The sequence below is a fragment of the Puntigrus tetrazona genome, chromosome 13 (assembly GCF_018831695.1).
Source record: "Puntigrus tetrazona isolate hp1 chromosome 13, ASM1883169v1, whole genome shotgun sequence".
Taxonomy (NCBI): Eukaryota; Metazoa; Chordata; class Actinopteri; order Cypriniformes; family Cyprinidae; genus Puntigrus; species Puntigrus tetrazona.
Genome location: NC_056711.1, coordinates 14,226,892 through 14,243,318, shown reverse-complemented (window position 1 = coordinate 14,243,318; position 16,427 = coordinate 14,226,892). Strand labels below are relative to the sequence as shown.

At 37.2% G+C, this 16,427-nt stretch overlaps 3 protein-coding genes across 4 annotated transcripts; 2 read left to right on the top strand and 1 right to left on the bottom strand.

Moving 5' to 3' along the window:
• The first annotated feature begins 48 nt into the window (after positions 1-48).
• cdkl1 (cyclin-dependent kinase-like 1 (CDC2-related kinase)) lies at positions 49-7,219 on the top strand. Of its 2 annotated transcripts, none has more exons than XM_043256284.1 (10): positions 49-1,689; positions 2,210-2,379; positions 3,621-3,742; positions 4,177-4,249; positions 4,941-5,031; positions 5,119-5,319; positions 5,415-5,497; positions 5,593-5,649; positions 5,745-5,900; positions 6,338-7,219. In XM_043256284.1, the coding sequence occupies exons 2-10, from the start codon at positions 2,212-2,214 to the stop codon at positions 6,434-6,436; spliced, it is 1,050 nt and encodes a 349-aa protein (XP_043112219.1). In that variant the 5' UTR covers positions 49-1,689; positions 2,210-2,211; the 3' UTR covers positions 6,437-7,219. The 2 variants fall into 2 exon arrangements, with proteins under 2 accessions (XP_043112219.1, XP_043112218.1); XM_043256283.1 differs by having other exon boundaries at positions 2,145-2,379.
• A 66-nt stretch (positions 7,220-7,285) lies between these two features.
• dmac2l (distal membrane arm assembly component 2 like) lies at positions 7,286-10,945 on the bottom strand. The gene is made up of 5 exons (XM_043256285.1): positions 10,825-10,945; positions 10,511-10,616; positions 9,629-9,837; positions 8,415-8,586; positions 7,286-7,671 (listed from the first exon to the last, which is right to left on the bottom strand). The coding sequence occupies exons 2-5, from the start codon at positions 10,612-10,614 to the stop codon at positions 7,557-7,559; spliced, it is 600 nt and encodes a 199-aa protein (XP_043112220.1). The 5' UTR covers positions 10,615-10,616; positions 10,825-10,945; the 3' UTR covers positions 7,286-7,556.
• A 51-nt stretch (positions 10,946-10,996) lies between these two features.
• l2hgdh (L-2-hydroxyglutarate dehydrogenase) lies at positions 10,997-16,121 on the top strand. The gene is made up of 10 exons (XM_043256282.1): positions 10,997-11,224; positions 11,873-11,988; positions 12,068-12,219; positions 12,362-12,493; positions 13,462-13,624; positions 13,703-13,737; positions 13,813-13,980; positions 14,060-14,217; positions 15,364-15,495; positions 15,604-16,121. Exons 1-10 carry the CDS (start codon positions 11,133-11,135, stop codon positions 15,797-15,799), a joined length of 1,344 nt encoding a protein of 447 aa, XP_043112217.1. The 5' UTR covers positions 10,997-11,132; the 3' UTR covers positions 15,800-16,121.
• Positions 16,122-16,427: the final 306 nt, after the last annotated feature.

Below are 16,427 nucleotides of genomic sequence, written 5' to 3'. Positions count from 1 at the left end.
ATTTGTAGCAATAGTCAACATAGGATATTAAACAAAGATCATGTTCCATCAAGATTTTTTAATATTTTCTTTTGTAAAAAATATGTAAACTTACATTGTGATTAGTAATATGCATGGCTAAGAACTTTATTTGGACATCTTTAAAGGCAATTGTCTCTATATATGTTTTTTTGTGCACCATCAGATTTACTCATTTTCAAAAAGGCTAGTTGTATCCGTCAGTTATTGTCCTGTCCCAGGGGTGGGGATCGTTGATCCTGGAGGACCTGTATCCCTGCAGATTTTGCTTTAACTCGCATCAAACACACTCCTACCAGCTAATCATGTCTTCAATAGGCCTGTTGCAATAATCAATATATTGACTTATCGCACAATATATGTACATGATTTCAATAATCTTTGGTGATGCAATATATTGCCCATTATATTTAACATTTAAAAAAAATATATAGAAAACTCAATTCCATTTGCACCTATGTCTTTTGCAGCTTCTTGTACGTGATGTGGTGTGGTCATGAGGTGCTAATTAAAATTTAAAAAAATCCTATAAAAGTTTAGTCTGCAGCTGTGGCCTTATACAGAGGTCTGACTGCTAAATAAGGATTGTGTTTTCAGCAATAGTGTGCACCCTTACTTTTCAGAGAAAAATGAAATCAGCATAAAAGTTCTTATCTTTTTCTACTTGTGAATTTACTATAGCTTTCTAAGGTATCTAATATTTTATTAATTTCCATGATCTATTTTTTTTTTTTAAGAATTAAATGTTTGCTGTCAAGTGTGTAGGCCTTCTTGCATTATTACGCTGTTTATATATGATTATACATTCAGTGGTGTAAAATAATAACAATAATATCTCAAATAAAAGTTGTCAATGTGACAGGCCTAGTCTTTAGGATGCAATTCTGTTTTTTTTTTTTTTTTTCGTGATTGGATCTAAACTCAGCGGAGGAGTGGCCCTCCAGGATCCCCACCCCTAACCTATCCTAACAATCCAACCATCAATGGAAAATGTATAAATGTCGATTTCAAAACTGTTTTTGTGGTCCAGGGTCACATATAGCGTACTTTTTTAATTTTATTACAACTACTACCAAAAAGTCTGCGGTGTGTGCTTTAATCAACAGAGGGGCTGTTTTTAATGTGAAATAATATTATCTGGTACATATACGTGCGAGAAAGCGAACCGAAACTTATTTTAACCTTTATTGAGGCAAGTTTTTTTTTTTTTTCCCCCGACTTCTGCGCGTGCGCTTGTCACCTCACGCTCAGGCACGGTGTTGTGTGCGCGCCTGTGTACAGGTGGGGGGAAAAAAACTGCGTGACATTTAATTTATGTCATCGGATGCACGGATTTACAGTCCCGCTGCTCTCTCCTCGTAAACGGCTGATCTGAGGTCGGATAGTTTCGCGCTTGCAGCGTGTTGCTGTGCAGATTGAAGCGCGCGCGCGCGGAGCGGAGGCGGCGTCTCCGCTCGGTTTCTATGGCGACCGGCGGCTTGTAAATAGCGTGTTTTCTTCTCCATGCGAACTCAAACACATTCTCACGGTGCGCGGACACACGGCTCTTTCTGTCCGTCAGACTCGCACGACACCACACGGCTCCGGGTATCTGACAAATTTTGATCTCGCGAAGTCGCTATTTGTGCTCGCTTTAATCGAAAAGCAGCTATTTGGATGAGACTTTGGAAGGTAAGCTGTATATCTAACTCTCTATGCTCTCTCTATTATTAGATAACATAAGAAGCGTGTTTTTATTTTGCAGCTTTAATGTTGAACACTAAACTGCACACTAGAAAGGATCTTTACCACAGTCATGTTACATAACAGCCTATTACCTTCTTTTCAATATCTCAAAATAAATACCATCTAAAAGAATTTAATTAAGAAATAGAGTTTAGTGATAATAATGTTTTAATGGGGTAAAAATGAAACTTTTAGGGGCCAACAATTTCTGTCGTTTTTAAAAAGGCCCAGAACAATATACACTCAGAATTTTTGGTAATATTTTATCTTAGCGTTCTTGTAACATTCAGTTACTAATTCTTTGAGTAATTACGCTTTAACAGAGAATAAAGTTCAAGTAAAATGTAATAGCGTTTTTATCCTCAGACGTGTGTGTCACTCACAAACGTATTTGGCTGCAGTTTTTCAGATTTCAGTTAACCTCAAGGTGAGGCAGTATCATACGTGTGTTCTGCTGGTGTCGCAGAGATGGAGAAGTACGAGAAGATCAGTAAGATCGGCGAGGGCTCGTACGGGGTCGTGTTCAAGTGCAGGAATAAAGACACCGGACAGATTGTGGCCATCAAGAAGTTTGTGGAGTCTGAGGATGATCCCATCATTAAGAAAATAGCACTGAGAGAAATCCGCATGCTGAAGGTAAACGCACCCCGCTGATATAATCCCAGTTTAAACCAGCCTAAAATAGTTTGTTGGTCTTAACTAGTTAAAGCTGGACAAGCTGACTATATGGTCAGGAATAGTGTCTAGAATCAGCAAGACCAGCAAATGTTGTTTGAGGATGATTTTGTTTTGCTGCTGTTATCGTTTGTAGACTTGAAGAATAGTATAAGTAGTATTTTTTTGTCTTTTTAGTGAACTCGCGGTGACAGGATGTTTTAATAATCAGTGTCTGGAGCTCTTGTGATTTGCAAACTCTTTCATTTGAGCTGAGAGCAAAGCAGTGGCCCTTTGAAGATCTGACATGTCAGCCAACACTGGCTTACCAATTAATTTCACTCTGTTATGCATGAATGGATGGATGAATATTCTTGCTGTTCCCTGCCACTCGCTTTTTCTTCCTTCAGAATGTTACTGTAGCACAGGCTTTAGTCCATTTATTTGACTCTGGGCTGTAAAAATATTCTGTGATCATGTTTAAATATCTACTAGTTTGTCTCTGAAGAAAGTTTCAGTTTATTGTGAATTCAGTTGAAAGTGGTTTTAGGATTGACCTATTTCTTATCTATTTCTTTTGTGATATGGGGCACTTCTGATATTTGTTAATATTTTAATTAGCTTTTTTTAATTACCTTTCATTTATTTTAGTAATTTGTTAAGCGCTTTTACACTTTGTATTAATAAATTCATAATTTTATTTCATATTACTAATGAATAATTAATAATATGAGGTACAATTATTTATTTATTAATAAAAACTAAGATAAAAAATAATAGCAAGTATTTATTTAAAATAAATACAAAAGCTTAATACAAATAATATAAAGCTTAATATAACATCAAGGGCATTTTTATTATAGTTTTATTAATTTTAGTAATTCAACTAATCTGTTTCAGTTATTTCTAATATTTATATTTTACTTTATTTTAAATTTAAATGATATATTTAAGAAATATTTAAAAATAAGCACATCTGTGAAATTGGCCATGTGAACTCTCATAAAATGCTTCTTAAAACAAAAAAAAAAAAGATTAGGTTTTACACAAACCTGCGGCATTCATCTTTAAATCAAAAGGGTGACAAGCGAAATACTAGGATGCTTTGAAACAACTTAATTAAAGTCAGATAAGAAGCATTTTCTCTAGTGTTCTTAAACTTTTTAGGATACGTTTCCACACACTAAAATTCCTAATCTGTCAATTAAATTGTGTGTATTTAGCAACTGAAACATCCAAACCTGGTGAATCTGATCGAGGTGTTCAGAAGAAAGAGAAAACTGCACCTGGTGTTTGAGTACTGCGACCACACCGTCCTAAATGAGCTGGACAGATACCCAAGAGGGTGAGAATAGACGCACACACACACACACACACACACATACATGTAGACACACCTATAAAACAGCTCTGTGTTTCTCACACTAACACATATTGTGTTTTTGTTGCTATGACTCCCTGCATGTCTTTGGTGGAATGTTTACAGCAGGATGCATTTGTCCTCTGTGGTGCACTTGAGGGAGGCGCCGTTAAACATTTAACAACATTTAACTCTTTATGTGTCGTCCTCTTGATTTACAAGTCATGAATCAACAAAGCTCACACAATAGAGCACTCATACACGCACATACACACATCATCAGAACCTACGGGGTTAGTGTGGAGTTCAGTAGGAGCAGAGATGGATGAATGGTTAAAGTAGAAAATGGGGTTTGTGTTCCTGTAACTTCGAATCCTGTCATTGTAACACTTTGTATGTGTATGTGTGTGTTGACTCAGCGTTCCAGAGCACATGGTTAAAAGCATCATCTGGCAAACACTTCAGGCTGTGAACTTCTGCCACAAACAAAATGTAAGAATTTCAAAATTGTTGCTGCTCTCTTCCACTTTATTGCCTTCTTGAAAGTATTATTTTCTCAGATTTAATGCCTCTTTCCAGATTTAAGAGTTAAAAATATAAACACAGCTGCTGTTTTAGTTTTTGTTATTTCTCTATATAGTTCTTATTCATTTCAGTTTTAGTGTGAGTTATTTTAGTACATTAAGGTAATTTAAAAATACAAAAAAAATGTTGTCCCGGCAACTCGCATGAACTTAATTTTATTATTTTTGGAAAAACATAAAATTAATAACAAATTATTAAATTATTAGAATTTTTATGGTTTTAGTTTTCATTTTAGTTCATTTTAATAATACTATAATCACAATTTTTTAATTTAGAAAAAATTGTGACTGTACTAAACCAAGTTATTACAATTTTATCTACAAAATACTTACTTCGTGAAAAGTATTCAAAGTATATATGAATGGAGAAAATATTGTAAACTCTGTCATTTAAGTACAAATAATTATACACACAGTCCACCTAGAACCACTAATTTAATTTACTTATTTTTTATTAATTTAATTTAACTGTAGATCTACTGCCTCACAGCTGTATCAATGACTCACTGTAATTTAAGTAAAACCTAACAAATCTTAATATTGTTTTTTAAAAAGTTTTTAGGAGACACCCCGAGTGATTTAAAAATGTGTGTTTTTAGTGTATCCACAGAGATGTGAAGCCAGAAAATATCCTCATAACCAAACATCAGGTCATCAAACTCTGTGACTTTGGCTTTGCCAGGATCCTCAGTGCGTGTACACATATAATTCATACACACACACACACACACACTTCCTACGTCAACTTTCCATTCATCTAATAACTCTTTTTTCCAGCGGGTCCATGTGATTATTACACGGATTATGTAGCGACGCGGTGGTACCGAGCTCCAGAACTGCTTGTAGGAGACACACAGTACGGCCCACCAGTGGACGTCTGGGCAGTAGGCTGTGTGTTTGCAGAGCTGCTCTCTGGTGCCCCTTTATGGCCAGGCAAATCTGATGTAGACCAGCTGTATCTGATCAGGAAAACTCTGGGTAAGAAATACACATAACTCCAGCTGCTCATATGATAAGTGAATGGATGCATAGATAACGAATGTGAGTTTATTTGTATATTCTTGTGTTCATAGGTGAGTTGATTCCTCGACACCAGCAGGTGTTCAGCACTAACCAGTTTTTTAGCGGAGTTTGTGTCCCTGAACCACAGGAGATGGTGAGATGATCATTAGGTTTTGGTTCTGCACAAGTATATTACTGTAGGCCTAAAAAGTAGACCAGTTCACACCAGTTCATGTGTCTGATCCACAGGAACCTCTTGATCTGAAGTATCCAAATATCTCGTACCAGGCGCTGAGCCTCATGAAGGTTAGTTAAACGCCAATCCATCCAATCATATAGAAGTCCTCTACCTGCTCAGAACCAGCACCAGCATGTCTGTCTCTGCTGCCTGTCTTTCTCAGGGTTGTCTGCGGATGGACCCGGCCGAGAGGTTGTCCTGTGAGCAGTTGCTGGAGCTGCCATACTTTGACAGTCTGAGAGAAGAGAGCGAAAGTGTGACACGTGAACTGGACCGCAAGAGACGCACACGCCAGCCGCGCAAACACCTGCCTCCTGGGGTCTGTAGCCACAAATACAACACTCACACCTAGAGCCGTGTAAAGCTGTGGAGTTCAGCAGTTATTAATTATTAAAGTAGATATATGTAAATGTAAATAGGTCGAAGACGAAAAAGGACTCAACTGTAAAAACAATGTGTAATACTGCTTTAAAACTTGGCAATTGTTTTTCTTAGCTAAAAATGTTTTTTCCCTGATTTACTAAATTCAACTGCTAACATTTCATTCAGTTTAACAATCTTGTCATGCATATTTGCAACAAAAATACAATTTATTACACATCAGAAGATGAATTACTTTCACCCCAAATACTAATTAGTTCCTAGGTTTTGCCCATTTGTCAGTAGCATTTTTTACTCATTCAATAAAATTAGTTTTTAGTTTATTTTACTCCCATTTATTTAATTATTTTAAATCCCTGTTCTCTGTCTATATAGTATCTGCCTCAGTTGGCCAGCAGTACTGTCTTCCCAGCCGTGGAAAACAGAAAATACTACAACCTGCGCAAATTCAACTACCATCTACCCAACATATGATGAACATCCACTCATCAGGAACCCGAGAACCGACTGACCACCTCCCAGCTGGTGTGTGTGTGTGTGTGTGTGTGTGAGAGAGAGAGAGAGATAGACAAAGGGCTCTGCTCTGCCTGCAAAACAATGATGTCACACTGCCAAAGCAAAGACTCACAGAGGCATTTCTGTAATATGTAAAATGACAACAGCAATAATAATAGCGTTAAAACTGAATGCTGTGCTGTGTATAGTTTGATTAGAAACTGACTTCAGTGCTGTAGAAGAGTTTGCTCTGTGGGACAGATTTTTTTTTACCTCTGTTAGATCCACATAATTGCTTTATATTATAAACCTTAATGTTTGAAGTGTGTATATGTGACTTAAATCATTTCCAGGGGTGTAACCAGACCCAGACAGAATTTTTCAGATTTTCTGTAGATAAAAGACTGGTATTTTGCCGTATGGATTTTAAAAATCTGAATTCAAGCATGATCAAATTAGCCAAAATATTTATTAAATGGAAGTGTTTTGGGATGAATAGATCTTGGAACAGAAATAAGCAGAAATCTTTCTGTGTGGGCCTGGACATAACTCTGCATATTGTTTAACATTTAGTACCTTATTATGAACATAATGAACTTTTTGTTGCCTTTAAGAGCGGTGCTATTAATTGAGCCACTGACTTGCACCAAATGCCAAATTCAATGTGATTTGCAAATGTGTTTTTTGTGTTAAAATAGATGTAAAATGAAATAGTTTTGGTTTGTTTTCAGACTAAATCATTAAAGATCTTTCTGCGATATATGTATTTGTTCCTATAGCTTCTTTATACGAAATGAAACAAGAAGTGTATGAAGAAAACAACAACCAAACTGTTGAAGATTTATTGATAATGGCAAAATAACATTGTTCAGCTCCCCCGGGTGGTTTGACAAAACTCCATTTTGTTGGATCAAAGCTAATTATGTGTTGTTGACTGGCCTCTAAGGCAGAGGAGCTCTCTGCATCCGTCCCTGGGATGCTCAGTTGCTTGGAAACTGTTGCCACAGCAGTCATGGACATCAGCCAGAGGGCTTGTCTGGCCTGGTCATAAAGCTGTGATGGTTGCGGTTTTCCAAATTCTGTGAAGCGCTGTGATTGGCTAAGCGAGGTCCAGTTCTATTGTGAGTCTGGGAAGTGCGGTCTGGAGTCTGTCCACAGTCTGATCTTTATCTTTTATACCGGGCAGATCACTGAGAAGCAGCCACTCCAGGTTCCTAATACACACACACCAACACACACACTTATGATTTCAACAGCAGAAGCCACTGATTTTATTCTAGTGACAAACCAATATATCAACCAGGGCTACACTTCTCAAAGTAGATAACTAAAACTTTTGGCAGCAGTGGTCTCTGTGATCCACTTAAACATTTGAGATTTGCTGAGAATTTATTCAACCTTAGGTCGTCCATGTAGATGAGTTTTTCTTCACTGGAACAGATCTGGAGAAATGCAGCTTTACATCACTTGCTCACCAGTGGTTCCTCTGTAGTGAAAGGGTGCCATCAGCAGTCCAAATAACTGATCAAAACATCACAACACATGCAGATTTTTGCTTCACAAGATTTATTTACAGTGGAGTTGCTGTGGATTATTGTGATGTTTTTAGCAGCTCTTTCGGAAGGTCATTCTGACGGCACCCATTCACCGCAGAGGATCCATCTGTGAGCAAGTGATGCAATGCTACGTTTCTACAAATCTGTTCTGATTTAGAAAAACTGAAATACATCTCGGATGGCCTGAGGGTAAGTACTTATTCAGGAAATTTTCCTTTTGGATAAACCACCTCTTTAAGATCACACTGTTTCTGGGAAACGGAAACCTGGTTGATTAATTCTCCAATATTTGGTCATTTCAGATGATCAACATCATCCAATTACCATGTTCACATAGCACACAAGCCAAATTTTGGGGAATAAAGAGAGCTCAAGTGAGGTAAAAGATTCTGTTGTCGTACCTGAGGTGATGAAGAGTGATTATTCCTTTATCTGTCACGTTGCCACAGGAAACTATTGTCATGTTCTTTAAACTGTCCTGCAGTGTCTTTATTTGACTCAAACGCTCCAGACAGGCATCTTCTATATAAATACACTTATTGAACCTGATTTCCTCTACATGCTCAAGACCCTCTAAACACAAAAACAAAGGTTTATTAGTAGCAAAAACTCTTCAATGACTTTGGTAAATACTAATATAATCCAAGAGGTCATCAATCTTATTAAAAATATTTTTATAAATGTATTGATTTATTTATTTATATCTATTTATGTACATAAATTAATCATTGTAAAAGTTTATACATAATATATGTTTGTGTACTTTACATGTGTGTGTGTGTGTGATATATATATATATATATATATATATATATATATATATATATATATATATATATATAAACTATGGAAATTGTTTTGATGATTATTTGATGAATAGAAAGTTCAAAAGAGATTTATTTGGAAAAAAAAAACTATTTGTAGCATTATATTTCATAAATATTAAGTTAAAATTACATATTCAATTACATTAATTTAAGTGTCAGTGCCATTGTGTTTTACTGAATAATTTAATTTATTATAATAAATGTAAAGTTGCCAAACTCTAATATAATCAGTTAGTCAGCATATTACTAGGTGAAACGAGCAGGTTAGGTTTTTGTGTTGTCATATTGAGTACAGTAAAAGTAGAAATGTAAAATGTAGTGTGCTGTATAGTAAAACTGGATGTGTGAAAAGACTATGTGAGTGAAAAAGCAAGAGGACTGCACTGTATCTGTCCGTGTAAAACACTCCTTAGCTTTACGTCACTTTTTCCCCACAACTGAACCTCTCATCCTCACCTGTGACACACAGACAGTGTCTCATCCTCACCTGTGACACACACACGGTGTCTCAGTGTCTCGCCACATCTCACATACACACACATGGTAGTGTCCTCAGCAAACTTTCCCTCTCTGGGGTCTAATTTAATAAATAATGCAAGACTGTTTTGCTGAAGCAAATGGAGTAAGAGATCTTAAGAGTTGAAGCAGTGTTTGACCTTCTCCATTCACTGATGATTTCATTAAATTTGCATAGGCAATGTCACAATGCTAAAGGTTAAAAGATAATTCTGCTACATAAAAGTAACTGGGTCAGGGCGGTGAGTGTTTGTGTTTAATCGATCACTTACCCAGATGATCAAAACCACGGTACATGATGCAGGATTCTGTGGCATCGATAGCTTCTATCCGGTACCGGCCCAATGGCCCAGTCGGGAGTCCGTTGTAGTCGTGCTGCCAGCGGTCGAAACCACGGAAGCGGACTTTTGCCCCACATCTCAGGAGCCACTCGGCAGCAGCTCGATCAGGACCCACCGCTTTAATACGCTCGTAATCAACTCTATGTTGAACAACGAACACAACAACTACCGATCAATGCATCTGGAAAGCTGATGTGACATTTCAAGCAGTGCCTGCATTGTCTGGTTTTTAGCCATTTATATATATTTAAAATAAATATATAATTTTAATATGCTGATTTGAATTTGATTTTTGAATGGTACTCTGAACTGTATTAAATATATGTATTTCAATATTATAGCATATTATAGCAGCCAGCGGCAAACCAGTCTTTTAGCTTTAGTATTTGATAAATGAAAGACATATTTGTTGACCACTATTGACTATTTTGTACAGCACTGTTCTAAATGGAACTTAAAAAATAATTGCCACACTTCAAGACTGTTCATTCACTTTATGCCATTAAGTGAACTGTAGAAACTAAAAACAACTGAATTAGTAAAAGCAAATAAAACATACATTAGATGTTATTATGTTATGAAGTTCATCCTCTAAATAAGAGCTGTTGTTTTGATTCTAAAGACTAATTACTCTAGACCTTGATTAATCCCTTTATTTTGTAGATATTTATGGCACTCACACTCAACATTTGTTTTAATTGGCCCCGTGTGCTTTACAGTCAGCTGTGGGTTGGGAGAGGAAATAAGCTATGACATCAGAGGAATATTAAAGTAGTTACATCATTGTTGTTTTGAAAAATAGCCAAAAATTACTTGTTGAAAACAGCATTGAGCCACCCCCAGAACTCACAGCTGCCCCCTGACGCCCGCTTACGAGCGGATAAAATCCTCCGCGCCGACCAGGTAAACAGACTCATGTCTATGGATTGAAATAAAGAGAGAAAAAGAGACATCAAAGTATGAAGACACACTATTCAGTGACACTCAGTAGTAGCACTATTAGCAGATCGAGCACAGATCGAGTCTTGTCATTGAAAATACGAAGGACAAACGTCGTAAAGCTCCGAGATGGCTTACTATATACAGAACTGCTACAATAAAAAAAGAGTAAATCATACAAAACGGACCCTGCTGCTTGGGTCGCTGCGGTTCTGTATATGCCCGGAGTTTCTGTTATTTACATCTTCTCCTCCATGCGCGCTCGCTGATCTTTCACCCGTTACGTCACCACGCCTCGCGCTCTCATTGGGCAGTGAGTGTACGTCGGGGGGGCGGGGCCACGAAGGACATAGTTCAACGTCCTAAACGCTAACGTTACGGAGAGGAGATACCTTTACTCGAGAGTGAGCCTTACCGGGTCGGCGGCGAGCATTATGATTACACGGTTGTAATAAGCAAATAAGTTAGGAAAAGCGACGACGTAATTCGTGGAATAATGATACGAACTTTCGGTGCTGGATCTGTGTGCGCGCGCTTACTGACACAAGGATCAAAGTATGCAACGTGCAGAGCTGCACACCACAGCGGGTGAGAATAACAGCAGCACTACAGAGTTAAAGAAACACCAGTACAGGGCACTCACAGTGACACAAAGCGTATACTGTCACACTATTAAAATGATCCCAGATGCAGTATGACTTGTATTGTTGCTGTCGTGGTACTGTATTCAGAATGCATTCAATGACATTGCAGTGCAGGATACAGCGACATCAAAGTAAAAAGTTACCAAAAATGAGAATTCTGCCACTAGCATAATACCGTTCCATACCTGCATTACCTTCTTTCATGGGTTGAACGTGAAGAAGATAATTCTGAAGAATGTTGGCAATCAAAAGTCCATTTTATGGAGAAAAAGGGCAGAGGCATTTCTCAAAATGTGCTGGCTGTTTCATAGAAGAGGAAAAGTCAAAACGGTTAAAGCTGTTTTCTTTAAAGTTGCAGCCAATGTGTATGTCTAAATAAATAAAAAACAAAACACTGCAAGGCATCGTGAAGGTATAATAAATAGTATGAAAATAAATATTTATTATGCCGTTTTCTTATTTATAATTACTATTAAGTTTAAGTGGGTCTTAGATGACGGCAAAGGGTATCAAAATGTTTAAATAGAAAAGATGATCATGCACAGTTAAATATACTATATTGGATGACTAATATTATACCATTATATTGTAGCTCATTTGATGTGGCTGTTATTGGTGGAGGGATTGTTGGACTGGCCTCTGCCAGAGAGCTGATCCTCAGGCACCCAAACATCACCTTTACCCTGCTGGAGAAAGAAAAGGAGCTTTGTAAGTGTGAGTTTGTTGTCGATACTTCATATCTGCCCTGATTTCATCTTCACTTCTTTTTGCGCATTCCCCCCCGCAGCTCTCCATCAGACAGGTCACAACAGCGGTGTGATCCACTCTGGGATATACTACACACCAGGCTCTCTGAAGGCTCGGCTTTGTGTTCGTGGAGCCATGCTAACATATCAGTACTGCCAGAAGAAAGGTGTGCCTTATAAGAAATGTGGCAAGGTGAGAATGTGCATAGCTCCCATAATACCACAGATACCAAAAACACTTGCCCCTGTAGTATCCACTGTGTGTGTGTGTGTGTGTGTGTGTGTGTGTGTGTGTGTGTGTGTGTGTGTGTGTGTGTGTGTGTGTGTGACTTCAGCTTATCGTAGCAGTGGAGAGAGAGGAGATCCCCCGTCTGAAAGCTCTATATGAACGCGGTCAGGTGAACAATGTACAAGATCTCCGTCTGATTGACGCCAAGGCCATCCGAGAGAAAGAGCCGTACTGCAGGGTGAGTGACTCTTGTCAGGGTGTTAATGAAAGATAGGGTCCATATTTTCACAGATGTCCCATCCGTTGGTTTGATCAGTAACCAGCAGATTGCAGAAGTGCTCTCATTGGGCCTTTACCTGGTTCTGGTGACCTTAGGCCTGCTGTTTCAAACATTAAAAAAGCCTAATGAAATTATTAACACATTTATGATTATCATATCTCAGTGGTTACATTGGTTTATTTTGAAGCTGGCTCTTACATACACCACCGTTCAAAAGTTTGCTCAAAAAAAGGCGATAATAAAAGTGCAGCATTTGTTTTATTATTGTTTTATTTTATTAATATAGGAAAAATGTTAATATTGTGGAATATTTTTACAAATGAAAACTGTTTCCATTTTAATATTCAAAAACTTTAATTTATTCCTTTGAGTGCAAATGATTTTGTTTTTCTTTTATGCTCAAGAAACATTTCTTAATATCATCAATTTTTAAAAAAACGTTTATTGTATCCTATTCTTGCTTAAAAAGTATTGTTGTTTTTAATATTTTATTTGTTGCCAGTCTATAACAAAATATACAAAAAATTGCGAGCAGGAACAATAAAAAGGAAAAATAAAATAACAGTTCCACAGAACTTTATAAGTACTTTGTACTTTGTTTTTGTTATTAGATTAAAAAAAAAATGTAATACTACAATAACAGACTAAAGTGTGACTTTTAGTAGTTAGTATTTCTGTTTGTCCAAGATCAATAAAACATATTATTATCATATTGCAATATATTATCAAATAAAGCAGAATTTTAGTTCTTTACCAGTGCGTCCTTCACGCCTTAAAGTTGCATACTTCCAGCAAATCAGATCTGCTGGTGACTGCTGATATCAGCCATGCTGTGCTATTTGTTGAATATAGATTAAAAAAATTAAAGGAAGAACTGTACATGAAATTACATATGGTGATTTTTTTTTTGTTTTGTTTATACACAGGGCATCATGGCATTAGACTCTCCTAACACAGGAATAGTTGACTGGCGGTTAGTAGCTCTGACCTACGGGAAGGACTTCCAGGAAGCAGGTGGCACCGTGATAACTGACTTTGAAGCATCTGACATTAAGGTGGCGGCAGAAAGCCCAGCTGGGAGTGCCGAAGGTGAGTCACGTGACCAGCTCAATATCTCAATATCTTTTTTCCTAATGTTACTGTATTCATCCCGTTACGTCTGTTCAGGGCTGAAATATCCCATCGTCATCAAAAGCTCACAGGTGAGAAACGTATTTGTGTGATTAGTGTTTTTTTGCTTTGATGTCTTTCTTAGTCATGGCTGTGTTTGTGTGCAGGGGATGGAGGTGAGGTGTCGGTTTGTGTTGACCTGCGGAGGCCTTTACTCTGATCGGCTGTCTGAGATATCTGGCTGCAGTCCAGAGCCCCGTGTTGTTCCCTTCAGAGGAGATTACCTGGTGCTTAAACCAGAGAAAAACTACCTGGTCAGGGGCAACATTTACCCTGTGAGTAGAAACACCACACAAGCACATAATACACAGATATATGAGAACGTGTGCTTAAGGACTCTGTTTGTGTGCTGAGGTGCCAAACCCACGGTTCCCATTTCTTGGATTCCATTTCACTCCTCGTATGGACGGTAGTATCTGGCTTGGCCCAAACGCTGTGTTGGCTTTTAAACGAGAGGGCTATAAACTCTTTGACTTCGACACGCAAGACTTTGTTAATGCAGTCTCATACAGGTACAGTATTACACACTTCGACATGTATAAGTTCACAAGTTTTGGGTCAGTATGTTTTTTAAAGTAATTATTTAATTTAATCAGAAGCGACATTTACAAAAGATTTCAATGACAAATAAATGCGGACCTTTTGAACTTTGTATTCGTCAATGACTCTTAAAAACTAAAATATTGAGCTACAGATGTTTTCAACAGTGCTTATAATAATACTATAAGAAAAGCATTGGATCAGGATATTAGACTGATCATGTGACACCGAAGACTAGGGTGATGATGCTGAAAATTGTGCTTTGAACATCGTGTCCCTCGACCACAAACCCACTCACAAGGATCAATTTTTTAAATTAAGATTTATACATTAAAAACAAAAAAACTTTTTTCCATTAATTTATGACTTGTTAGGGTAGGACAATATTTGGCCGAGATATAACTATTTGAAAATCTGGAATCTGAGGATGCAAAAAAAAAAAATTATAGTAAAAACAATTGTTTGAAGTAAGTAGCAATGCATATTACTAATCAGAAATTAAGTTTTGATATATTGCCGGAAGGACATTTCCAAAATATATTTACGGAATATGATCTTTACTTAATATCCTTTTTATAGATTTTTGGCCTACAAGAAAAATCTATAATTTTGACCCATACAATGTATTGGCTATTGCTTCAAATATACAAATAATTGTGGTACAGGGTCACAATTACATTTTAAAATATATTAAATATGTTCACAATATTACTATTTTTAATGCCTTTTTGCTCAAGTAAATGCATGAATTATAAAAAAATAAAAATAAAAATTACAGTAATAAAAGTCTTACCAACCCCAAACATTTCAACTCATTTTGACACATTCTCATACAGAGAGGAAATATTAAAGGAATATTGAAGGTTCAGTTTGTCTCAGTCAACGCTTGTAGCATAATGTTTATTTACTGTTTATTTGATTACTACAAAAAATTAATTGCAGTCAGTTTTTATGGGTTGCAGTGAGACACTAATGATGGATATTAACTTACTGAAGCCAGAATATTTCTTTAAATAGCTAAATTTGTTCGTTGTAGACAGCTCCTCGAATTAAAAACAAGGCCCCTGACATTGTGTGTGTGTGTGTGTGTGTGTGTGTGTGTGTGTGTGTGTGTATAGGGGTCTGCAGAGGCTGGTAATGAAGAACATTGTGTATGGAATGGGAGAAATATATAGAGGTGTGTTTACAAGTGCTCAGGTAAAGAACCTGCAGAAGTTCATACCTGAACTGAGCCCCAGCGATGTCCTCAGGTACAGACGCATAAACACTACTGAGAAAGATTACGAAAGTCATACATATTCTCATTGATCATCACAGCTGTCCTGCTTGTAAATGTGTAAGTGTGCCGGTCTGTGCAGGGGACCTTCGGGTGTGCGCGCGCAGGCTTTGGATGCTGAAGGAAACCTGGTGGATGATTTCGTGTTTGACAGTGGGAAGGGAGAGCTGGGCAGCCGGATTCTGCATGTGCGCAACGCCCCGTCACCCGCTGCGAGCTCCTCCCTGGCCATCGCTGAAATGATCGCTGATGAACTGGAGAAAAGATTTCAACTGTAGACGTACCTCAGACGATGCTGCCATAACCTTTCTCACTCTAGTGCTTCAATTCAGAAGATGAAATAATTATGTAATAAGTTTTACTTTTATACTGCTGAGGGACAGTAATAATGTAAAGAGATTTCTGGTGCTCCTTTCTAATGTATATTCTGAAAATTGTGCAGATTTAAGGGAATGTTGGGTAACTGTTGCTATGTCTTTGTAAACCTGGTGATTTATGAGGAAAAATAACTGCCTTAAAAACATAAAAAAGGCAGTTGCTTCTTAAGAGAATGCATTCACTCCATACCTGCATTTATAAAAATAAAGCATGACAATTTTTTTTTGTTGATGGGTCTTCAAATTATACCTAACCTCTAATGCCTGAAGGAAGTTAACTTTTTTGATTTGTTCATTGTAGAAGCAGTGTCCGTAACAATATTTGAAGATCTGATTCTTGATACTTTTTGTAAATTACATTTTTTGGATTCTAGAGTTTATAGAAGGTGTGTGTGTGTGTGTGTGTGTGTGTGTGTGTGTGTGTGTGTGTTTAGTTTTTGTCAGGTGAATCACAAACAACTGAATTAAACGTGTGTGTTTGTACTTTAAATTTTTACATAAAATTTAAAGTACAATCAATTTCCCGCTG